Source organism: Lonchura striata, chromosome 2 (genome assembly GCF_050655825.1).
Source record: "Lonchura striata isolate lonStrDom1 chromosome 2, ASM5065582v1, whole genome shotgun sequence".
In the NCBI taxonomy this organism is placed as follows: domain Eukaryota; kingdom Metazoa; phylum Chordata; class Aves; order Passeriformes; family Estrildidae; genus Lonchura; species Lonchura striata.
In genome coordinates, this window is record NC_140704.1 from 71,227,495 (window position 1) to 71,248,436 (window position 20,942).

Here is a 20,942-nt window from a genome sequence, read left to right on the forward strand (position 1 = left end):
AAATATATGTGGGGAATCAAACTGCCTGGGAAGAATGTCAAGCTTGCAAAGTAGGTTAGTTCAATGCAAAAAAACCAAAACAAAACAACAAAAAAAAACGCACCAAAAAACAAATGAAGCAAACAAAAAAATATTTCACCATATATTGAGGGATAGAGTGGTATGATGGTTTTGCAGAGCTGGCTGTGTGGGGTAAGGAAAAACATAAAATGAAGCAAATTTTAAAGAAGATTGATGACATGCAAATAGGTATGGCTGAATAGGAAGCTGACAAAAAGGATAAAGAGCTTCAAGTACCATTTTTCTGACTACAGCTACTCCTTCACACAGAGCTAGGATGCCGTTGACTGTTCCACTTTACACTTTCAGTGAAAAAAATCTATCCAGGGAAATATGTACTTAAAACAACCTATCCTGTTCTTACATAGCCCAGACATAAAGTATCCGTATCTGTACCCAGAAGATGCTCAAGACTTCTGCATTTTTTTCTGTTATGCTGCATATAAACATTTTCTCTACATTCCCTTTTACCTCCAATAACATAAGACCCTGGCAGAGACTCGGAATTGTCATCACAAGTCTTTTCTTTAAGTTGTCTGCACAACTTAGAACAGGGGAGCCAGAAAAAGTCTGGGTTAAAATGAAGTATAGGAGTCAGGCATCCCATTCAACCACTGTCTTTTTGCAATTCATATGCCTTTATTTAATCCCATAAATCAGTAGAGAAGTGAGTAACAGGCCTTTAAAAAGGGAAAGAAGAAACATGACTGCTTGCAAATGTATAATATCAGGTCAGTAACAAATCATTACAATGAATATTTTAGGAACAGCACTATCAGTGTAGGCCAAAAAGCTCCTTTGATGGTTGTTTTCATCACCCCCCTTCTTTAACTTATTCCTGAAACAGAAAGTGAAGAGGGTGTTAAAAAAAAAATAAAACGGAAGGTTTCACTATTTATTTGTTCAGAACAGAATGACCAATAGGTCATGCTTTAGAGACAGGCGTACACAACTGGGACACTCCATAGCTCTAACCTGAGGCCAGACTTCAAGTCCTCAATCAACTTCAAATCTCACTCCACTACTTGCAGTTTGACACATCAGTTATCACACTGCAGAGTCAACATACCTCAAAATTCATGGTGCTTCTTTAGCCATAGAGAGAAACAAGTCCACCACATTCCTAAGATGATACATGACTTTGAATCAAGATCTCCCAAGTATGCAACCTAGCCACAAACCTTGGCTATCTGCTTTTGCAAATGTCAGATGGCCTTGGTTTCATCCCAACAAGGAACAGAAAAAAATCTTAAAGTAATGGAAGTTTAATCTCTTGCTTTATCTAGCACTTGAGTTGAATTGTAGCAGTAAGTGTGCAAGAAAGGATGAATTTATCAAGCTATTTTGGCCTCACACTGGGTGTGTTCACATGAAAAACATAAGATCTACTGAGAGTGAACTTGATCTGATCTCTAATTTCATATTCTCTTATATCTCATCTCCAGTCTGCAGTGGACTAAAACAGAGATAGCGAGGTCTCTTATTTACAGAAAATTTACTGAAGGTGTGCAATATGAAAGGTCACTTAGTCTGCTATATTACTACCTACTGTGTGAGGTCATAGCACAGCTATTTCAATTTAGTTAACTGATCTCAGGAATTAAACCTCTTCCATTCTGACCAGGAATGGCAAAAACCAGCATCATGCAATTCTCTGTTTAGAAGAACTCATTCAAGTTACCAACAGGAAGACTGATTCCCTTTATTAAAAGCCCTGAAAACCCTCTAGAACATGAGTCAATAGCCTAAAACTTCTGCAAGCAAAGTGTTTCCCTTCCTCTTAGCTGAACCCTGTTACATCTACAGTAGGACTACACTGACATATCCAGAGACCTAGTCAGACAAGCTGATTGCCATAAAAAAATTCCCAACCCACATCCCCTAACAAAATCTTAACAGAGTCACAGTGTGGAATACAGTTTCATTTTAAAGATATTCCCTCCTTTAATGAGGAAACATCCACACCTTTCTTTGAGCTTCACACTTCTGCTCTTTCACATCTTGGAGCCTAAGTCCATTGATGTGAAGAGCCCACTGGGAACATAGCTGTTTCCCTGTTGCAGTTGGCTGGAGACCTTTCCTCAAGTGGACATGGAAACCTAAGAGTTTCTCTCCCCCATGCTCACACAGCCATAAGCACTTGCAAGATTTGGCAGCAAGTATTCTTTAGTCAGTCAGTAGAAAATTGTGACAGTGTACTAACACTGAGGTCATCACAGCTCATCACCCTAGCAGGAAGCCCTGCAAGGGAAGAACTATGCACTCTGCTTTCCCTAGCAGCAAACACTGTAAGAAGCAGCACAAAGAAGTGTTAAGAGGAAATGTTCAACAATAGAGAAAAGCTCAGATTCAGACTTGCACCAAGAAATGTCATAGCCCATTACCTTTCTGCTGGCAGCACAACATTGAGAGCCCGTATAGCACTTATTCTCACAGCCTAAAAGCCTCTGAACTACCCGAGCATGGAGGATCCTATAGCAGTTTGCTAAAGTAAGAGTAGGATCATCCCTGTTTTCTCGCCATATGCTCCATCTACTTCTTATAGTAGCAAACTAGCTCTATTCTGTTTTTAGGCATAGTGATCTTTATAAAAATCTATTCAAGTAACTTCTACTTCATTTGGTAAATTTTGAGATGAAATACATCATATCAGTAAAAAATAAGTTTTGTTTTTTCCTACTACCATTATAATACACTGAAACAATTTTGATAAGTTTCTGGAAGAAAAATTAAAATAAGTTTTTACTTTTAGTTACAGTCATCTAAGAGAAGAAAGTAAAAAAATTCCAATTTTCAAGCTAGAGATAATTTCCATAGCAGAGCTATAAACGTCTGCAAAGCACACTTCATATCATAAATGATGAAAAAGGCTTATATTCCATCAGCTTTGGTAATGCCTTACAGAAGGTACTGTCCTTGAAACCAGAAAAGCAGTATCACTGACATCTGAACATTTCAACATCTGAAATGTCACTGCACTGGTTCCTCCAGCAGCAGTTAACATCTCTGCATACCATTAAAGTCTTTTCACTCTTTTACTGCAGGCTGCCCTGAGGTTGTCTCTCAGGTCTTTAAACAAAGATACATATGCGATAACAAAAGCTATCAAGAGTAAATATCTACAAATAATGATCTGCAAAGCCTTTATGGCCATTACAGCAGTCTTCACACTTCTTTTGTCCAGAATCTGTCAAGGCATCATAATTAGTTCAGTGGGTCTGATGATCCTTTTCAAGTATTGTTTTCATTTCATGAATTATCATCCCTGTTTGTTGCTGATAAACCAGCTAAGTGCTATTTAAAAAGAAGAGGGGAAAAAAAAGAATAAGAAAAAAGAAGGGTAGGTGCATGGCTGCAACTGCTGCATCCCTCCACAAGGAGATACCGGATTACTTCCAATGGGGGTATGGACAATGTGAACTAACCTGGTATATGGCGTAACTCACTGTAATCCCAGAGATCGTAATCAAGCACTACACCATTTTGTAGTAGTTATAGCACAACTTCTACAAGACCAGTAGTAGTGAAATGCGTTGAAAATTGAGGGCTTGTAATATATTTAGGAACACCTGCTAGAGTAAAGAAGAGAACATTGGTGAAGGCTATCAAGGATTCTGGGAGATCATATAATCTACATCTGGCTACATGGACTTGAAAACAGGAGACTAGATGACACAACACCTGTGACTGCAATTACCTGGCAATCACTGCTTATATTTTTGTTGGAGTGGCTAATCTCAAAACAAAGCACACAACACAAACACAACACAATACGACAAAACCAAGAGTCAGTCATGAGAACACTATTCATAATATTTGCAGAAATGCATTTTAACAGCAGAATTTGCAAGGTCTGCTTCAAATGACAAATTAGAATATTCCTGCTCAAGATGAGAGCTAGACTTAATTGTTTCCGAGATATTGAACTCCCAGTTGCAAAGTAAGCTCACTTGCCTGTGCTGGAAAACAGTGTCTCTTCTCTCTCATAGAGAAATAAGAAATTGATACATTAGCAAAAAAACATTAATTAACAGCCAAAATAATTGAAATGTATTTCAAGATATGCTGCTTTCATCAATGAATAGATTCAAAAAAGTGAAATGAATAAGCACTCTAAGGAAGGTGTATATGGATAAATTAGGAGCTGCATCCAGAGATTTTGGAAATCAATCACTTAAAATGCATGAGATATTGAGTGATAAAGGCATGGTACACACTCATACCTATTACTACACTCAGCTCAAGTGTCCTGAGAAGCATGAACTTTAGTCAATGGTGGATATGTGTATCAATTAGGTTTGTGAGGAACATCTTGGTAGTTGGGGACAGGGGTAAATGGACTGCCAGAATGCCTCTGTGAGAAGACACCAGAAAATGCCCCATGTCAGGACAGAACTTGTTAAAAGACTGACTCACAACTGGCCAAGGTTGAGCCAAACAGGAACGGTGGCAGCTCCTCTGTGATAAGGTTTTAGAAAGAGGCAAAAAGTCTGGCACAACTGCAGCAGGCAGGAGAGAGGAGTAAAGAAAATGTGAGAAAAGCCATCCTGTATACAGCAAAGTCAGTGAAGAAGGGGTAGGAGGTACTCCAGCACCAGTGCAGGGATTCCCTGGCAGCTGTGGTGAAAGCCATGGTGAAGCACTACTTCATTGTTCTGCTGGAGTCCATGGAGTTCCACAATGAAGCAGATACCTATCCCTGAAGCCCATAGAGGACCCCACCTTAAACCAGGTGGGTAAGCCCTGAAGAAAATTGTGAACCTTTGAAAAACCCAGGCTGGAGCAGGCTCCTGGCCTGAACCGCAAGCCCATGAAGAGGAGTCCACAGAGAAACACATTTTCCAGCAGGGCCTGTGACCCCACAGGGAATCCACACTGGAACAGCCTGCTCCTGAAGGACCTTCATGTGAACAGGACCCATGGTGGTGTAGTTCTTTAAGAATCTGAGCCCATGGGAAAGACTCCATGCTGGAGTAGGGAAAGGGTGTGAGGAGAAAGGAACAACAGAGAGGAAGCATTATGAACTAATTGCAACCTTCATTCCCTGACTCTCTGAGCTGCTCATGGAAAGAAGAAAGAATAATTTGGAGTAAAGTTGAATATAGAAAGATGAGAAAAATGAGGGCAAGGTGTTTTATAGTAGTTCTTATTTCTCATTATCCTGATCTGCTTAATTGACAATAAATTAAATAAACTTCACTAAGTCAAGTTTTGTCAGCTTTTGGCTGTAACTGGTACGTGAACGAGATATGACCTGTCTTAAACTCAATCCATGGAATTTTTAATCTTATTTTTCTCTCCTATCTTGCTGAGAAATGGAAGTGACAGAGTGACTTGCTGTGAGCCTGGCAGCCAGCAAAGGTCAACCCACACATTCATTAAAAGCAGTAAAACACTATTAGTCAAAAACTGTCATGCATGAAATAAAACTAAATAAACATCACCTAAAAAGGACAGAGTAGCCCATCTCAATTTCTTTTAATGAACCAGAACATATTTTTCAATATCCTTCCAACATTGTTCATCAGTGATGTTGTTTCTGTCTTCTCTCAGTGATGGAGAATCAAGTCTTTCTTTCCTATATCAAATGAATTTTCTCATTATCTTAAATTAAAACAAGTGCTGGGATAACTTGTTTTTTTTTTAAGAAAAAGTAGCCTTTAAAAGCACAAGCTCATGTGAATAAAAAACCTGCAGAATGAACATCTAGCAAATTCCTGAGTCTCAGTCAATTCACCTTAAAGCCTGCACTGAAAAGAAGTCCTTTTGACTTAGAAGAGATATTTACTGATACATTGTAGCAAATGCATCCTGGAAATTAGCAGGAACCTCCCAGTTTAATAAAATTCTTATTATTTTAAATTAAATTGTTATTATTTTAATTAAATTATTATTAATTGTGTTAAAATAATGCATATTACTGAGATGGAAATAAACACCAACATTTTTAGAAAATAATTTAAACTATTAGATTATATTATTCTCTAAACACTGTGAACTGGTAGTTGAGATACAGGTAGAGGCTTGACATACAGCCAGGATTTTGAGAGCAATGGTCTTGTTCCCAGAAAAACTAAGAGAGCATAGCAAATTTGCAACTAAAACCAGATAACTTCCTATATGCATGTGGAAGATGTTCTAATCTGCTAACAATTAACAGTACTATCAAAAGCATGAAACGGTGCCATTCTCTACAGGCAAATTTCACTATTTACTCCACATTACTGTCTTTTGCTGAAGCTGCTGTGGATTTGTTTTTTTTTTTAAGATGATAGCATAGACCCTACTGCAAGTACTCAGTATCTCATAGAAGAGGATTTTATTTACAAAAGTCACACTGCTTCACTACAGCAACAAAACACTCAGCTCCATGTTCTCTTCAAAAAGCTTGGCACTATGAGATCCTCACGGTGATCTTGATGACTAGCTTGAACATCACCTACAAGCTCACACATAGTTAATGACTATCTCCCTCACCTGTAGGCTAATATGCATTCCCTTTCATTCAAGTTTTCCAGATTCAGCAGTCAATTTAAGCTTCAGCGCATTAAGCAAGTCTCTCCTTCATGAAACAGCCCATTCTGTTTATACTACAAGAAGTGAGAGTCAGACAGTGGTGCATTATTTTCTCAATTTCTGCTAATAAAGATACTACTACTACCAGCAGAGATAGAACTCAAAAAATATTTTTTAAAGGAAATAAACCTCACTTCTTAGTATATTTTTATCCAGTTACCATATAAAAACTATCTGCACCAGATTAAGTCTCTCTCTGAGAGAGGTAGTATTAATTATCACTCTTCATCTTTCTGGTTAGGGAAATAAATTACCTATTTCTGTGGCTGAAGCAGAAACTTGCAAGACTTTTCCTGCGTTTTTTTAAGGATAGATGTGTTTGTAGAGAGCATGACAAGGTGAGAGATGTGAACCAGTGCACTCACACTACACATATATAAACCACCTTATGATAATTCAGAACAAAAATGTAGCAATGCAATGCAAGCAACACATTATTCTTCAATTGTTCTCTTGCAAGTGAAAAGGAGGGAAAACTTTGAACTCTCCCACCAGCCACTGTTGACTCATGCATCTACCCCAAAACAGCGTGCTGAAATTGGCTTCAAACATCTACTCACAACTGCCTTCCTCCACTGCAGCTTATGAAGCTGTAACTTACCAAAGCTTTTTACACTAAGTCGTCACAGGATTTCCCAGCTTTCACCTTATTCATATTTATTTCACAGCTGTATACATACTCAAGGAGCTTTAATTCACTTGTTCTGTCTGGATGAGTCAGACACAGGAGTACTCCTACCTGTTATTGTCCATAGGAACAGGCAAAGAACACCAGGTCCAAATGCCATGCTGAACCAGGAAGGCAGCGACGACTGGTTTTCCAGCCAGTCGTGTGGAAATTATAGGTCTTAATGCTGAGGCTTTTTTCTGATATTGTTTAGTGCCCTGCTGTGGCCATCAAGCACTGAAACAGACAGCACAGGAAAAAATAGGTCAGATGTGAGCATTAATTAGAACATCACAGTTAAAGACAATAGACAGGTGACATGCAGGTTTTTTCATTACTTCCTGACTTCTGCATGGATGACATAGTAGATCAGGCACACTGACAATACAGAACAAATTACCCACCTGGAAATCTCTTTCTCTAGAAATACAGAAACATCCCAGAAACAGTTGCACTCTTGACCTCCAGTATCTCAAACCCCACAAATATGCAGAGTCTGCAGTTATCCAGACCCTGGTTTAGCTATGACTTTAAACTAGCAAGTACTTTTAACTGAGGAATCACAGACAGCATTCTCTCAGATTTAGCATTAATGCTAAAATCATGCAGTGCTAAATCAGCTTTTGATGCAGTGCTCAAGCTATTCTTTCCAGCTATCAAGGCAATGCAAGCAGACACTACTCCAGAATTTTGAGGGAGACATTCCTTGTCAGGACACTAAATTCTCCAAGTAAGCTATCCTAAGCAACAAATAGATGTAAGGAATAAATAGTTCAAAGCAACATTACTCATGCAAGACTCATGCAAGGAAAAAACTAGCTTAGCCAGACTCCCCCCACATAAAGGATCCTAAATGCATGCTTGACCAAGCAACACTTCTGTAAATTAAAACACAGATAGTGTTTCTTTCAGTGAACAGCCCTTCTCAAGGCAGAGTATCACACATTCATTATGTGACTTCCATATTTCAGCTGCCTGTATCTACATATGATAGAAATGCTGCTAACTGGCTGCTCTTGGCAGGTTCCTTGCCACATAAAATTTTATATGATGAAAAATGGTCTAGGCTTTTTCCCTTGCAAAAGGAAAAGTTACTTAGACTAGCCAGGGCTGACTGAGCTTAAGTAGAAACCCTAGCAGCTCAGCAGTTGGACTTTTGCTCCCCAAAAAGGGATCCTTTATAGATGGCATGTTTCTAAATCACACACAGAACTGGACCCTGATCTGCAACTTGCACTTCTGTGACTGACCACAGCTTTTCCAAAGCAAGACATGTATTTATCTCAACATGAAACGGGCTAGATATTTATTTTAGATGTTAGGAGTTCTATCAACAGCTGAGTGGATCAACTGGTGGAGTAAATATTTCCCCCAGTTAGTTCATTAAAGAGTGCGGCTGCCTCCCTTAGGAAGCCAGACCAGCACAAGTGAAGTAAAGATGTGGCTTAACTCAATACAGAGTATAAAAACTAAACAACTAACAAAAACATTTAGAAGACAGCAATGGGCCTGAGCTAGCTTCAACCCATATATTCCATTCTAGTGGCAGAGGATGCTAAATGTTGTGATGCTGGGATTATAGAAACCAGCGATGGGAATCATATTGATATTATTGAGATAGAACTGTATATTGCCACTGCTACATTTTGCCAAGTATAATGGATATTTTATTGTTATTTCAGCATACTTAATATTGCTTCACTAAATCAGAAATCCCATGTCACAGTAAGTATCTCCAAATAATTAAAACAGATATTAGACATTGCATGCTCTACACATGGAATATCTAAATGACCCTGGTCAAAGAATACTGGACTCTGACAATTTCTAGTCAAGTCTATAGTACAAGCACTAACTTTGCTCAAAATACAAACAAAATTACTATAGAACATGACTAGAGCAAGGACTGTTACAAGTACAAAACGATAAAGGCTTTGGGAAAGCTCCTGTAAAACTAGGAGAGACTATTACTAACTTTCCAAAAGCCTGATACTTGACTTCTGTGACCTTTGTTCTATCCAACATAAATGGAAATCTCCTTCCTAAGGCAGCTGCCTTAGTGAAGAGTAAGCTGGTCTCCCAATCTGCTCCTATGGTGCACAATTAGAAAAATTATCTCCAAACATAAAAAAACCAAAACACCCCAACAAAAAACCACACACACATCATTATATTACTTCTAAGGTGATGCTATTTTAATATATGTAGGTAGATGTTCTCTCAGGAAGCAATTCCTGTCAGAGGAGCTGTGCTCCTCTGCTGCAAATTTAGTAAGGCTTGACCTGAGAAAGAGCAAAAGGTCATCTGGATGCTTCCAGGTACTACTTCTATGATACAAAATTTTCAGCAACAGGGCCATTTTTTGCTTTCTTGCATTACGTAATTGCTCTTCTGTCCTTCCATCAACTATAATCTTATTCAGTTTTGTAGCAGACAAAAAACCAAAAGTTCTTATTTTCTTTAAGCCAAGTAATTCTAAATGCCCCACTTATGCAGCCACTGAAATAGCCACTGAGAAGTGTCAGGGTACAGAATCATTGGCAACTAAAAAGAAATAAGCACTTTTGCACAAGAGGGAAAGTATCAGTCCTGAAGGTCCCACAACATGGAGCCCTGTCTTTTGATTTCAGGGTAAAGGTGAAGCAAATGGAATTGTTTACTTTCACACTGAAATGGACTAGGGAGATTAACACAACCCATCCACAGAATGGTTGAGGTTGGAAGGGAGTTCTCTAAGTCACCTTGTCTACCCCTCAGCTCAAATGGAGCAGCCTGGAGCTGGCTCCCAAGGACCATGTCCAGACATATTCAGTATCTCCAAGGATGGAGACTCCGCAACCTTCCTGGACAATCTGACAGTATATAGTCACCCTCACCATGAGAAAGTCCATTTATCCAGATCTCAGTTATGCAGACAGGGATCTCCAGCTGAAAAAAGATGGCTTTTTAAGCCTTTCCTTAAGCTGAATCCAGAAGCATACACTTGCCCATGCACATTTATTCTAATATGTTACTCAAAGTGATAATTTTTATTTGGTGCTTTATTTCAGACATTCAAACTAAACCAGAGAGATGTACAGAGCATACAATTTTTACAGGCTTCATCTTTCAATGGTTTTTGAAATGTTCCTGTGGGTTTTGAGAAAAAACCAGAGTAGCAGAAGTATACTATGTTCCTACTAAATATTCCCATATTATTAGCACAAATACTTAATCCAAATACTTAATCCCAAATACTTAATCCTTGAGGGATAGAAGAGATTATTATGGTAAAATCACAATTCTTCATACACCCTTCTTGTTTCTATGGAAATCCTCCTAGACTTGGAAAAGTTTTAGCCACAAAAAACCCCACGATTTGCAGAAGAACTTACTATTGCAGATCAAGGTTTCTGAGATATTGTGCATTTGCTGTAACCTTCATCCACTCCCAGAAACAGACCAGATGCCTAAGAGAGACTTTTAGTTGTTTAGCCTAAGGAAAAATGCATCAGGGTTGGTATCAGAATATCACGAGGTAAAAATTAACCACAACCAGAGATGGAAAAATATTTTAATTATTTTATGGGCCTTTTTCTCTGCAAGGCCAACTTTACAATCTCACTGTCACTAAAAAAAGACAAGCAGCAGCTTCTTTTTACTACAGAACAGTTTCCTGAGGAGTCCACATGATAACTTTTAGCAACACTAAGGAAAACACTGAGAGATGGTGCAAATGATCCAGACTTTTTCAATGTTACTTGTTCCGGGTTCAGAAGCAAAAGTTCCTTGAAGCAGATGGTTGTGGATTTGGTTGTTTGTTTTGTTGTGGGGGTTGTTTGTTTGTTTGGGTTTTTGTTTGGTTTGGTTTATGTTGTTGTTGTTTGTGATTTTTTTTTAGTTATGTTTTTTTGGTTTTGGGGTGGTTTTTTTTTTTAATTTATATTAAGTAAACACGATTTAACAAAGCTGCAAAATGCTAGACTTTGGACCACATGTAGAATCTACATTGAATCCTGATGGGACACATCATGTGGGGATACAGTGAATGCACAAAAGCAGCACTGTGTCCTCCAATGCTCCTTTGTGGCTCCACATCTATTGATGTTTAATTTCCACATAATAAAAGAACTTGCATTCATTGCAACACTAGCTTGTGCTTCATGATATTAGGATCAAGCTCAGACACAAAGCACACCCAGTCACAATTCAGCGCACAGCTTATGACCCACAGATGAGAACAAAGCTGACACTGCGCGCCTTCTTAAACTGTTAAAACAGCAAACAGTGCTGCAGTGTGTGCATGTCATGCTCCTCTTATCTTCCCCATGGTATTTTTCTGTTCCACACAAGTGCAAGTTTCATCACACAAACACAAAACACATTAAAATTTAAGGTGGCCAGTTCTGAGATCCCAGCAGTTAATAATAACTAAGGCCACAAAATTAATTTGCTAGCTGAATCTCTCTCCTTCACATATAACACAACGCCTTTTATTTTTGTAACACAAGCAGACAGCATTGCTGGTAATTACTTTGGCATTCCTTGGCTCTTAAAAGTTCAAGTCTGACTTGCACTCTTAACTAGAAGAGGGATGGCAACCTTGAGCAGCAGGTATGATCGAAACAGGTATGTATTATACATATATTGCCTTACTCTGAAAAGTATTTTTCTGTTCCAGCTAGCAGCTTTTGGCAGTGATCTAGGCAACAGCATAAGGGAGAAGTCTGAACTGAACCCTCTACACAAACAATTTGACTTCATGACCTTTTAAACATATGAAGTTGCTGTTGAGGACCACATAACACATGAACTACAACAGATATCCAATGAAAGGAATTACCTCCATATTCCTCTTCTCCTCCACACCAAATCTCACTCTGCATTTTGGTTCACCTTAGCTTTAATGCAGACTCAAGTAATTTTCTCCCATAGAGAGAGAAAGGGGTCAGCCAAGCAGAACTATATTGCCACTTCCTACACCAGGACATTAGCAGTAAGAACGTGTACAGACTGAATTACCTGCATCTGGGAATACATTCAAATCCTGCAGCTGCAGAACTGCAAATAGAGCATAAGGTAGTATGCTGGTGCTCCACAGAAGGTATAGCAGAATCCCTGCATGACAACAAAATCAGAGACACAGACAAATGGTGTAATGAAGGCAGTCAGAGAACACTGCCTGGCAGCAGGAACCTCCAAGAGAATGAGGGCCCTGAACACTGGGCCCAGCCACACTGACATCAGTGAAAAGGTAGGCAGGAGGTCCTTGCCTCCTTGCCCTTCTGGTCATTAGCACAGCTAGGGAACACAGCAAAAGAAATACTGAAACAGCATCTAAACCTCAACCCACACTAAAGCAAAACTCCGATTTTGAATTGACAGCATTTCCTTTATAAAGTGGGCTTTGTCAGCATTTCTATTAAATGTAATACTAGACAATCCTTCAGGAAACCCACCTCTCATGAAGAATTCAAATTAGTTATTTTATCAGTTATGATATCTACATTAGTACCTGAGATAGTTACTTAATAGCTGAGCATTAACATTGCATAACTACTGCAGAAAGAAAGAAAATTAAACTTCATGCCAGTAGCATTTGTCCCTAGTAACAGAGAGAAAAGCTCAGGACACGTGCAGACACTAGGACTTCTAAGAACAACACATGCTGTATGAACACACATCATCAAAGCCACCACAAGTTACGCATCTAAATAAAGGAGATTATTTTCAAGCCCTTCAGCAGATGTGGAAGATATTAAAGAGTCATCAGCACTTATGACCTGTGCAATGTCACCTTCCTCTCACACAATTTGCTAACAATAGGTACCTATACTTGAAAACAAAACCATGACTTCTGATGGAATGTTATTGCAGCTGCAGGATATAGCTATAATTGCAAATGTCTCTCTGCTCTATTAAGAGGGTCTCCTGCAGGTCTTAGTGAAGGCTGACATTAGATTGGTATTACATCCCAACTCTGTATCAATTTCCTTAGTCAGGTCCAGGGCACAAACAGCAAGTTAATGGTGATAAAACAACAAACTGAATAGCTGAACATATTCTGCCATGTTAAACTGGGGATTGGATACATGCTCCACTAGCTCCACTGGTAACCACAGGTGTCAACTGCTAAGTGACACCAAACAGACAGAGAAAGAGAAAAGTGCAGTGCTGCACAGAAAGAGCAATTTTATTCTACAAGATTTCAGCAGCCTTCATTACAACTGTGGTGGAGAGCGCAAACAATAATGGAAATCCTAAAGCTGAGAGAGTTAGCAGGGGTATATGGGGTCCAGAACTATTGACAAGAAGGAAAGATTTTGAAGCCACCAATGAATGGTGGAATTACTCTGCCAAAGTATAAAACCACAATAATTAGTGTCAGGATTGACATGTTTCACAATTGTTACTACTTAATTTTCAATACAAACATTTGCATAGCCCTGAGGTCAGACAGCCCAGGAAGAAGGGAAGGCTAATCAAAAACTAACCCTTAGGAAAATTAGTAGCACAGAGTGAGATCACTAGACACCTGAGAGCCTTTCTCTCCCCACAACAGGCCAGAAACATCAAAATACCTCTCTTCAGAAGGCAGTCAAACTGTTGGACAGCTCCTCTAAGCCATTACACTGTTTCCATTTGTTTTCCGCTTTCACAAGGACATAGAGGAGAGAGAGAACTAATAAGTGAGGCAATCTTCAAATACGTACTTCACAATGAAAATGATGTGAGATCTTGAAAGAACAAGATGGTATCTTGTGCCTTCCACAGCAGAAGCAAGACAAAGCAACCTTGCATAATCCTCTGAATTTTCATCTAGCCTTAGTCTGCCACAAAGGGTAGTTCAGAATCAACCTGTCTGTCTATCTATCTTCTAGTATTTAACCACTTTTTTCCAACAAGAAAACAGGTGACAGAAGAAAACTATCCAATGGGTGTACATAACACCAGTTTTGAGCTTTGTATGGAAAAAAGCTAACTGCCTCCAAAAAAGATATGTATAACTGCAGAGAAGTTGGTAGAAATCTTCTTCAGTTTGCAGAACCCAAATTTGCTACTCCTGACTGAAGGCCTGTGTGACAAAGTTGTGTGGTCTGTCAACTGCTTGGTTCCTTCAAGTGCCATTCTAGCACAAGCAATTACACACCTGCATGGCACAGCAGGTTCCGGCTAGGTACTGAGGCATCCCTGTGCAGCACAAGAATAATATGCAAGTGCAGATTGATGCTTCTGGAGACACTTGAGGAAATTAAAAGGAGAGGTGGAAGAAAGATTCTCACATAGATAGTCTAATCTGGATCACATAACTGCAAAGAACACAAGAATGTATTTATTTTGCACTTGCTCAAGGTTAAAAATTACTGTACTAAAACTACGAAAAGCTTTGCTATAGCACTGAGCTGCAACTAAAAGCAATTTTTTCCACTTATATTCTACATCCTCAAACTAAAAGGAAAAATTAATTGATTCAAAACACCACTGCTGAATTGCAGTTCTTAGGATTTTGAAAAATTTTCTTAAAGTGCCATTTTCTGAACTACAGTAATTATTGAAAAAATTTCAATCTTCAGTAGGAAAAAAAAAAAAAAATCTCTCTCTAACAAAGAGAAAATTCCACAATTTAAACCTACAAGATTCATAGTTTACACACATTGGTCAAGACTTTAAATACTGCCCTTTTTTTTTAAAAGAAAATCTTCATGGGACAAAGTCATGACCACATTTAAGTCAGTGCTAGGATTTAGAGATCTCTTTTATGATAACTTGAACTGTTGCAATTGTTACTACTGCTATTTAGTATCTAATACTTTAAAAAAGGGGGAAAAAAAAAGACTTTTCATGTAACGTGATCTCTACTTAAGTATCAAAGCTAGTATTTGCAGACTGGAGACCAAATTTTCAAACGTACTATGCAGGAACCCCAGACACTGATCTCAGAAGTGCTGAATATAGAGATGATCATACTTCAAAGGAAATTGCAGGCACATTCTATCTTTGAAATGTAGAGGACAGCTGTCACATAAAACATGAGGTTGTCTCAAAAAAAAACCCCAAGTTTGTAACCTCAACCAAAGCAACACAAGCTACAGAAAGAGTTGCAAAAACATTATTGTCCAGCACAATTTGCTGCACTTAATGACACTAACAGCCCTCACAATGCAAACACTATGGAGAAAGACAGTGCAAAACTACTACATTAAAATTTAAGTTTTACTGTAGAAGTTCTCTGAACTCACTTCCCTTACAGGAGATGCAAGCTTTCTGACTTAATGAACAAAGCACCACATACTAGAAGAAATAAGTCTGACTTGAAGTCAAATGGATGCACTAAGATATTAGGTAATGTTTTTTGTATCATGCAATCGTGTGATAAAATAAGACTTAGAGGTGCATCTAATTTATGAAAGCATTCAAAGCTCTTCACAGATTAATTGGCAGAGACTGGATCAAGACATAGAAGTATTAATTTCAACTAAGTTAATTGACCATTTCTGAGATTAGAGTATTGAACACCCAGTGACTGCCTGAGATACAACAACACACACTGCAGGAAAAAAAAGCTTGCGTAAGGGGCATGTACAACAGCAGATAGCCAGAAAAGCCTAAATCTTCCAGATGAAGCAACATTCTCTCCATTTGTCTTGCTATTTTATCACCTTCAAGAAGAAATCTTTAGAGCAGTTGGATGTGGCAAATCCATTTCTAGACATGGGGAAGTCTTTTGACCCACATGACAGTGGCAAGTTTTCATGCTCATTGTTAGTCTGTTTTCCTGTAGAGAAAAATCTTGCCTGAAAGATTTTTTCACTTATGTACCCTTTAAGCCATTCATTGATTTAAACCAGAGAAAAACTGATTGCCAGAAGGTTCTCGTGACTTTTGTAAAATAAGCTAGGCCAGAGAAGGCAAAACTGAAATTTGAACATCTTTAGGCTCAAACCTTCCAAAATGTGCCGTCCAGATTCTATAATGAAGATGGTAGCTCATGTGTTGTGAAATCAGTCCAGTCTGTAGAAAGAGCATGGCAAAAAAATGCAGAGGTACAGGGAAAAGACATTGAAAAAAACAGGTTTTGACCTCAAGACACAACTTTACAGAAATTTTAATTAACTTTGCTGTTCAGGAAATTATTTGCCTGTAATAAATGGCTAAAGCACATGCGCAAACACAGACTCCCCTAAGATGCAAACTTCTGGAGCACAATCTCAGATAAGTGAGTACATTTTACTTCTCTAAAATCCATCTGTATTTTACTAGGGAACCTTCTTGCAACACGCAAAACAATCAACAAACGGTAGAGAGGACAGATTTATCAAAGAAAATGCATCAGGACAGAAAACTACCTTTGAACTGCCTCTTCATCAAAATTAACTAGCTGAAAACTGGCACTAGCCTAACCACATTCATATTATCTCCAACTGGACTGACTCAATTCCAATCTGCTCAGTACAAAGTCACATCATCCTGAAAAATACTCAGTGGTCATACCCTGGCATCACTCAGGAAGAGATTAGATGCTTAACTGGAAAAGCAACTATATCTGCTGTTAAATTAGATTATAAATTTGTACAGAAAGATACCTTGTGACAGAAATTGAAAGCTAACTGCCTGACAGTAGAAAGGATTTCTCCCTATGGGTACAATATCCATTACAATGGTTTTTGCCTTCTCCACTGTCCGGAAATTGGAGACTGCTAGATATGCAGGACTTGTTCACAGCTCTACCTTTAACCACTGGTTTTCCATTAAGGATATACATTTAGTACCTAGCATACTAATGTATCAAAACTACCATACATAAGCCTTTCCCACACACTTCCTTACATTAAAGATCTGTACGCAAATCTGTACCACCGGTATGTGTGGAAGCCCACAGAAAGCCTTCTCCAGCATTACAGAAGGTACAGCTGGAAAGAGTCAGAAAGACTCCACCTGAAATAGATATTGTGCCTTTACACATGGGTAGGAGAGAAAATAAACTGTTTTTAAAGCATTTCTGATGGAAATTTCACTAGCAGGTTCAGAAACTTGTCCATGGTAACGCCTCCATTTCCGTGCTGAAATTAGCAGCCTGCTCAGACAGCATCCAAAACCAAAGAGGTGAGAGGTCAGCTCTATGCAAAGCTAAAACCAAACTATAGCATCTCCAGGTCACCAAAACTTTGTCACTTCATGCAGTTTGTTAAAATCGACAGAATTACAGCTCACTGATACACAGCTAGTGAAGATGAAGCAGATTAATAGTTACATATGTTCTCTGTGGAACCTGAAGTTTTCAGAAGTGTTACAGAAGCACTCGTCCAGCCCTCTACCACAGCATTCCCCAAAGGAAATGGTGGGGAAAAGACTAAACTGGGCAAGCAACCCCTGCACACAGCATCCTCCACAGACCACCATGACCATGATTCCACTTTTCTTAAATAATGTAAAATACAGACTATACTGCATTCTCCACTGCCTTGTGCTTAGGAAAAAGCATCAGCCCAAGAAGCTTGTACACACCACTCTCATTTTACCTGCACCACTCAGACCCACAACATGCTGAGCAGCTGACCTCCCATCATCTAAGCTACCAAAATGAGTATAGACCTATTAACTCTGTATTATACTAGGTTTTTAGAGATTCAGATTTGGCTCAGTGCAATGTCTGTGAAACGTAAACTGCAACAGTCAAATCTTGTCAAACACAAGGATACTTACATGACACTTAAATGATACATGAAACAAACATCTCTCAAAATTGTGTGGCTGAGGATCAGTCTCCAACTACAAGACATTGCAAAGGCAAAAACAAATAAAGAACCCAAAGAGTTTAATATATCAACTCCACTATCTTGTCATGCAATCAGTGTGAGGAACATGAAGGTGTTCCTACAGTATAAACAGAAAAAGGAGGAAGAGAGGGCAAACCAGTTTGCATTTCATTTTGTTCCCTCAGCTATCTGGCTGTTCTGCAATAGGCACCTGAAGGGGGTCAGGAGAAGGATGGAAATGTTTCTGTATAGCAACCATAATGGAGATAACACCCAAAATTGCATTGATACAAAAATCACATATAGTGCTTTCTCCTGTGTAAGCTCTGTTCTACTGCTCAGAATGCAATCTAACATACTACACATTAGCACCATTCTCAGCAGGCACATAAATACATTGCAGGGCTGTAACAAAAACACACTTCGACAGAAGACTGGAGGGCAGCTTGGCGAGAGTAATATTCTTACAATCCTTGGATACATAAATATCAATAAATACATACACAGAGAGAACAACATAAAGCTACGATTTCTCATCTCGAATCAGACACAGCACAGGAACACCTAAGAAATACCCTATCAAAACTGATCCTTCATACATAAATACTTATTTTTCTACACGTACATAAATAAATACATCTATCTGCCCCCCCCCACACGTTTCCCCAGAGCAGCCCGCTGCTGTATCTCCCCACGCTCCCGGCCTAACAGGTCGCACAGGATACACACTTGGCTTCAAGCAGACGCGGGAGTCAAGGAGTGAAGGAGAACTGCCTGGAAGACCGGGTGGCTCATCGCTGTCCCGCAGCCTTCCAGCCCGGCGTTCCCAGCCGTGCCACAGCTCCTTCCCCAGCCTCGCCCAGGCCGCGGCGGCGCTCCCACCTCCTGGCGACCCTACCTAGCGGAGGGCAGGAGCCGGCGCGGCCCCGCCGCCCTCCTCGCTGCCTCCCGCGGGCGCTGTGTGCCGGGGGCCGGGCCGGGCCGGGCCGGGCAGGGCCGGGCAGGGCGGGAGGTGCGGCCACCGCCTCCTGGCCGCTGCTGACTCAGGAGCAGGCGCCGTCCCTCCACGCCGCTGCCGAGGGGCGGCCGCCGCCTTCCGCGCAGGATCGCTGCCCACGGCCCCGCCGGGAGCGCCGCCCGCGCTGCGGGAGCGGGCCGCGCCCGCGGGCAGCCCCGGGCACGGCACGGCACGGCACGGCACGGCAGGGCGGGGAGGCGGGGAGGTGCCGTCGGTCCAGCTCCATCCCAAGAGGGAGGGCGAGCGGGGGGTTCCTGCCGGTTGCAAGGGGAGGAGGTGCCCGTCTCCGTCTTGAGGAAGGGGCGAGCGGGAGGACTCGCTCCCGCTGCTGTCCTCCCCGCCCGGCGGGACCGTGTGGAACCGTGGCACCTTCTACGGTCTTGCACCGACAGGGCTTCTACTGTTCCATGGATGCGACCTGGAGCTAGAGCCGCGAGAGGTCTCCCAGGTGCGAAGACCTAAAGCAAAGGTGTTGAACCAACAAGCTGTAGGGGAAGGCAGCCGCGCCCCTGGCTCACGGCGCTGTGGGTGCCGGGGGTCCGAAAGGCGACCACAGTACTGCTGTTGGTCTGCTAAGGTGGGAGCCCGCACACAATCCCTGCCTGCAGGGCTCCCTACTTTTGCCACCCGCGGCGCTTTTCGCTGCTCTGTTTCCACGTGCAGTGTTTTGGTAGGATTTGCTGGTAGGGATTTCTCACGGTGACTGCAGCAGGAGGACAGCACCTGTCAGGCATGAGCTGCACTGGGGCGTGCTCCCCAGCTCACACATCCCCGTTCTACCTTCCTTCTGATCCTCACCTTTCAGTTTTCTGATAAACATTGGCTGGGGAGCCAGTGCTGCTCATGTGGCAAAGTCCCACATCCTAATGGCAAATATCTCTGTTGGAAGCCTCTACAAGCTTATTCAGAACAGCTTTTCAACAAGATATTCAGCTTTTCTCTGTCTTTGATTTTGCTTTATTCTTGCCACACTGCCATTTTCTGTTTGCAGTCAGAGCATGCAGAAATGGTTTGATTGCTTCTTTGATTTTTACAGCTCCACTCCAAAATAATAGACCCATTTGATTTGGAAAGAGGCATTTTTCTACTTAACACCAAAGTCCATGTGACATAGAGAAGTGATTTAAGTGTATCCACCTCAGCAACATTTTAGAACAAGTAATTTCATTTTTAAGTGAAATAAAAAAAAAAAAAAAAAAAAAGACAGTGAATTTCAGACTTGCAAAGGTTTCATGCTGTTTTGCACCAGCTTAGCAAGGTCCCAGATCCTCTGTTCCACCTCTTAGTGATGCTACTGAATTGCCAAGTTCTGCTCTGTCTTTAATTAATTACCAGTGCTTTACTTGGGGTAAACAGTGTTTTGCAGATACTACAGGATGATAAAAAAAAAAAAAAAAAGCATTTTAAAGATGTAAAAATGTAGTCTCTTGAGAGAACATCAGCTTTTACCTCCTTGTCTTATTCCCACCTTACCAACTGTATTAAACAATGGTCTGTTATGATATTTCCTGAAGCTACTTATGTCTTCCTTATCTATGGGAAGGTCGTGACTCACGTGCTTGCTCTCTAAAGTAAGGAATGATATCTTGGAATTGTAATAGTGGATTGCTTTTGAATATATATGAAAGAGCCTAAAGGAGCTGTCTGTTGACATTTAAAAAAAATTTCTGTGTTCTTGTGCCAATTTTGATTCCACAGTTTTTGTGATTTCTGTGTGTTGGCTGTTTTGGCCAGCTTAGAGAGACCAAGTTTGCTCACTTAAAGTAAAAAGTGTCATGTGAATTTCTAAAACATGTTCTAATAACAACACAAAAGGAAGAGAAGACTTATTATTTCCATTGTTGACCAAGTCTACTTGACTTGGAAGAGGATGTGTGTGCAGAGA

The 20,942-nt window shown here is 40.3% G+C and overlaps 1 protein-coding gene across 5 annotated transcripts in view; it reads right to left on the reverse strand.

The window, feature by feature from the left end:
• KIAA0319 (KIAA0319 ortholog) overlaps positions 1 to 19,144 on the reverse strand; it is a 59,134-nt gene extending 39,990 nt beyond the window's left edge. For 2 of the 5 annotated variants that reach the window (XM_085571527.1, XM_021553368.4), the window contains exons 1-2: positions 18,769 to 18,962; positions 7,376 to 7,540 (exon numbers count right to left, since the gene is read on the reverse strand). In XM_085571527.1, coding sequence (XP_085427653.1) covers positions 7,376 to 7,424 — 49 coding nt within the window. In that variant the 5' untranslated portion in view covers positions 7,425 to 7,540; positions 18,769 to 18,962. Of the gene's footprint in view, positions 1 to 7,375; positions 7,541 to 10,677; positions 10,779 to 12,304; positions 12,401 to 18,768 lie in introns of all 5 variants that reach the window. The other 3 variants (XM_021553366.4, XM_085571526.1, XM_085571528.1) reach the window with 3 other exon arrangements.
• Between the last annotated feature and the right edge of the window lie 1,798 nt (positions 19,145 to 20,942).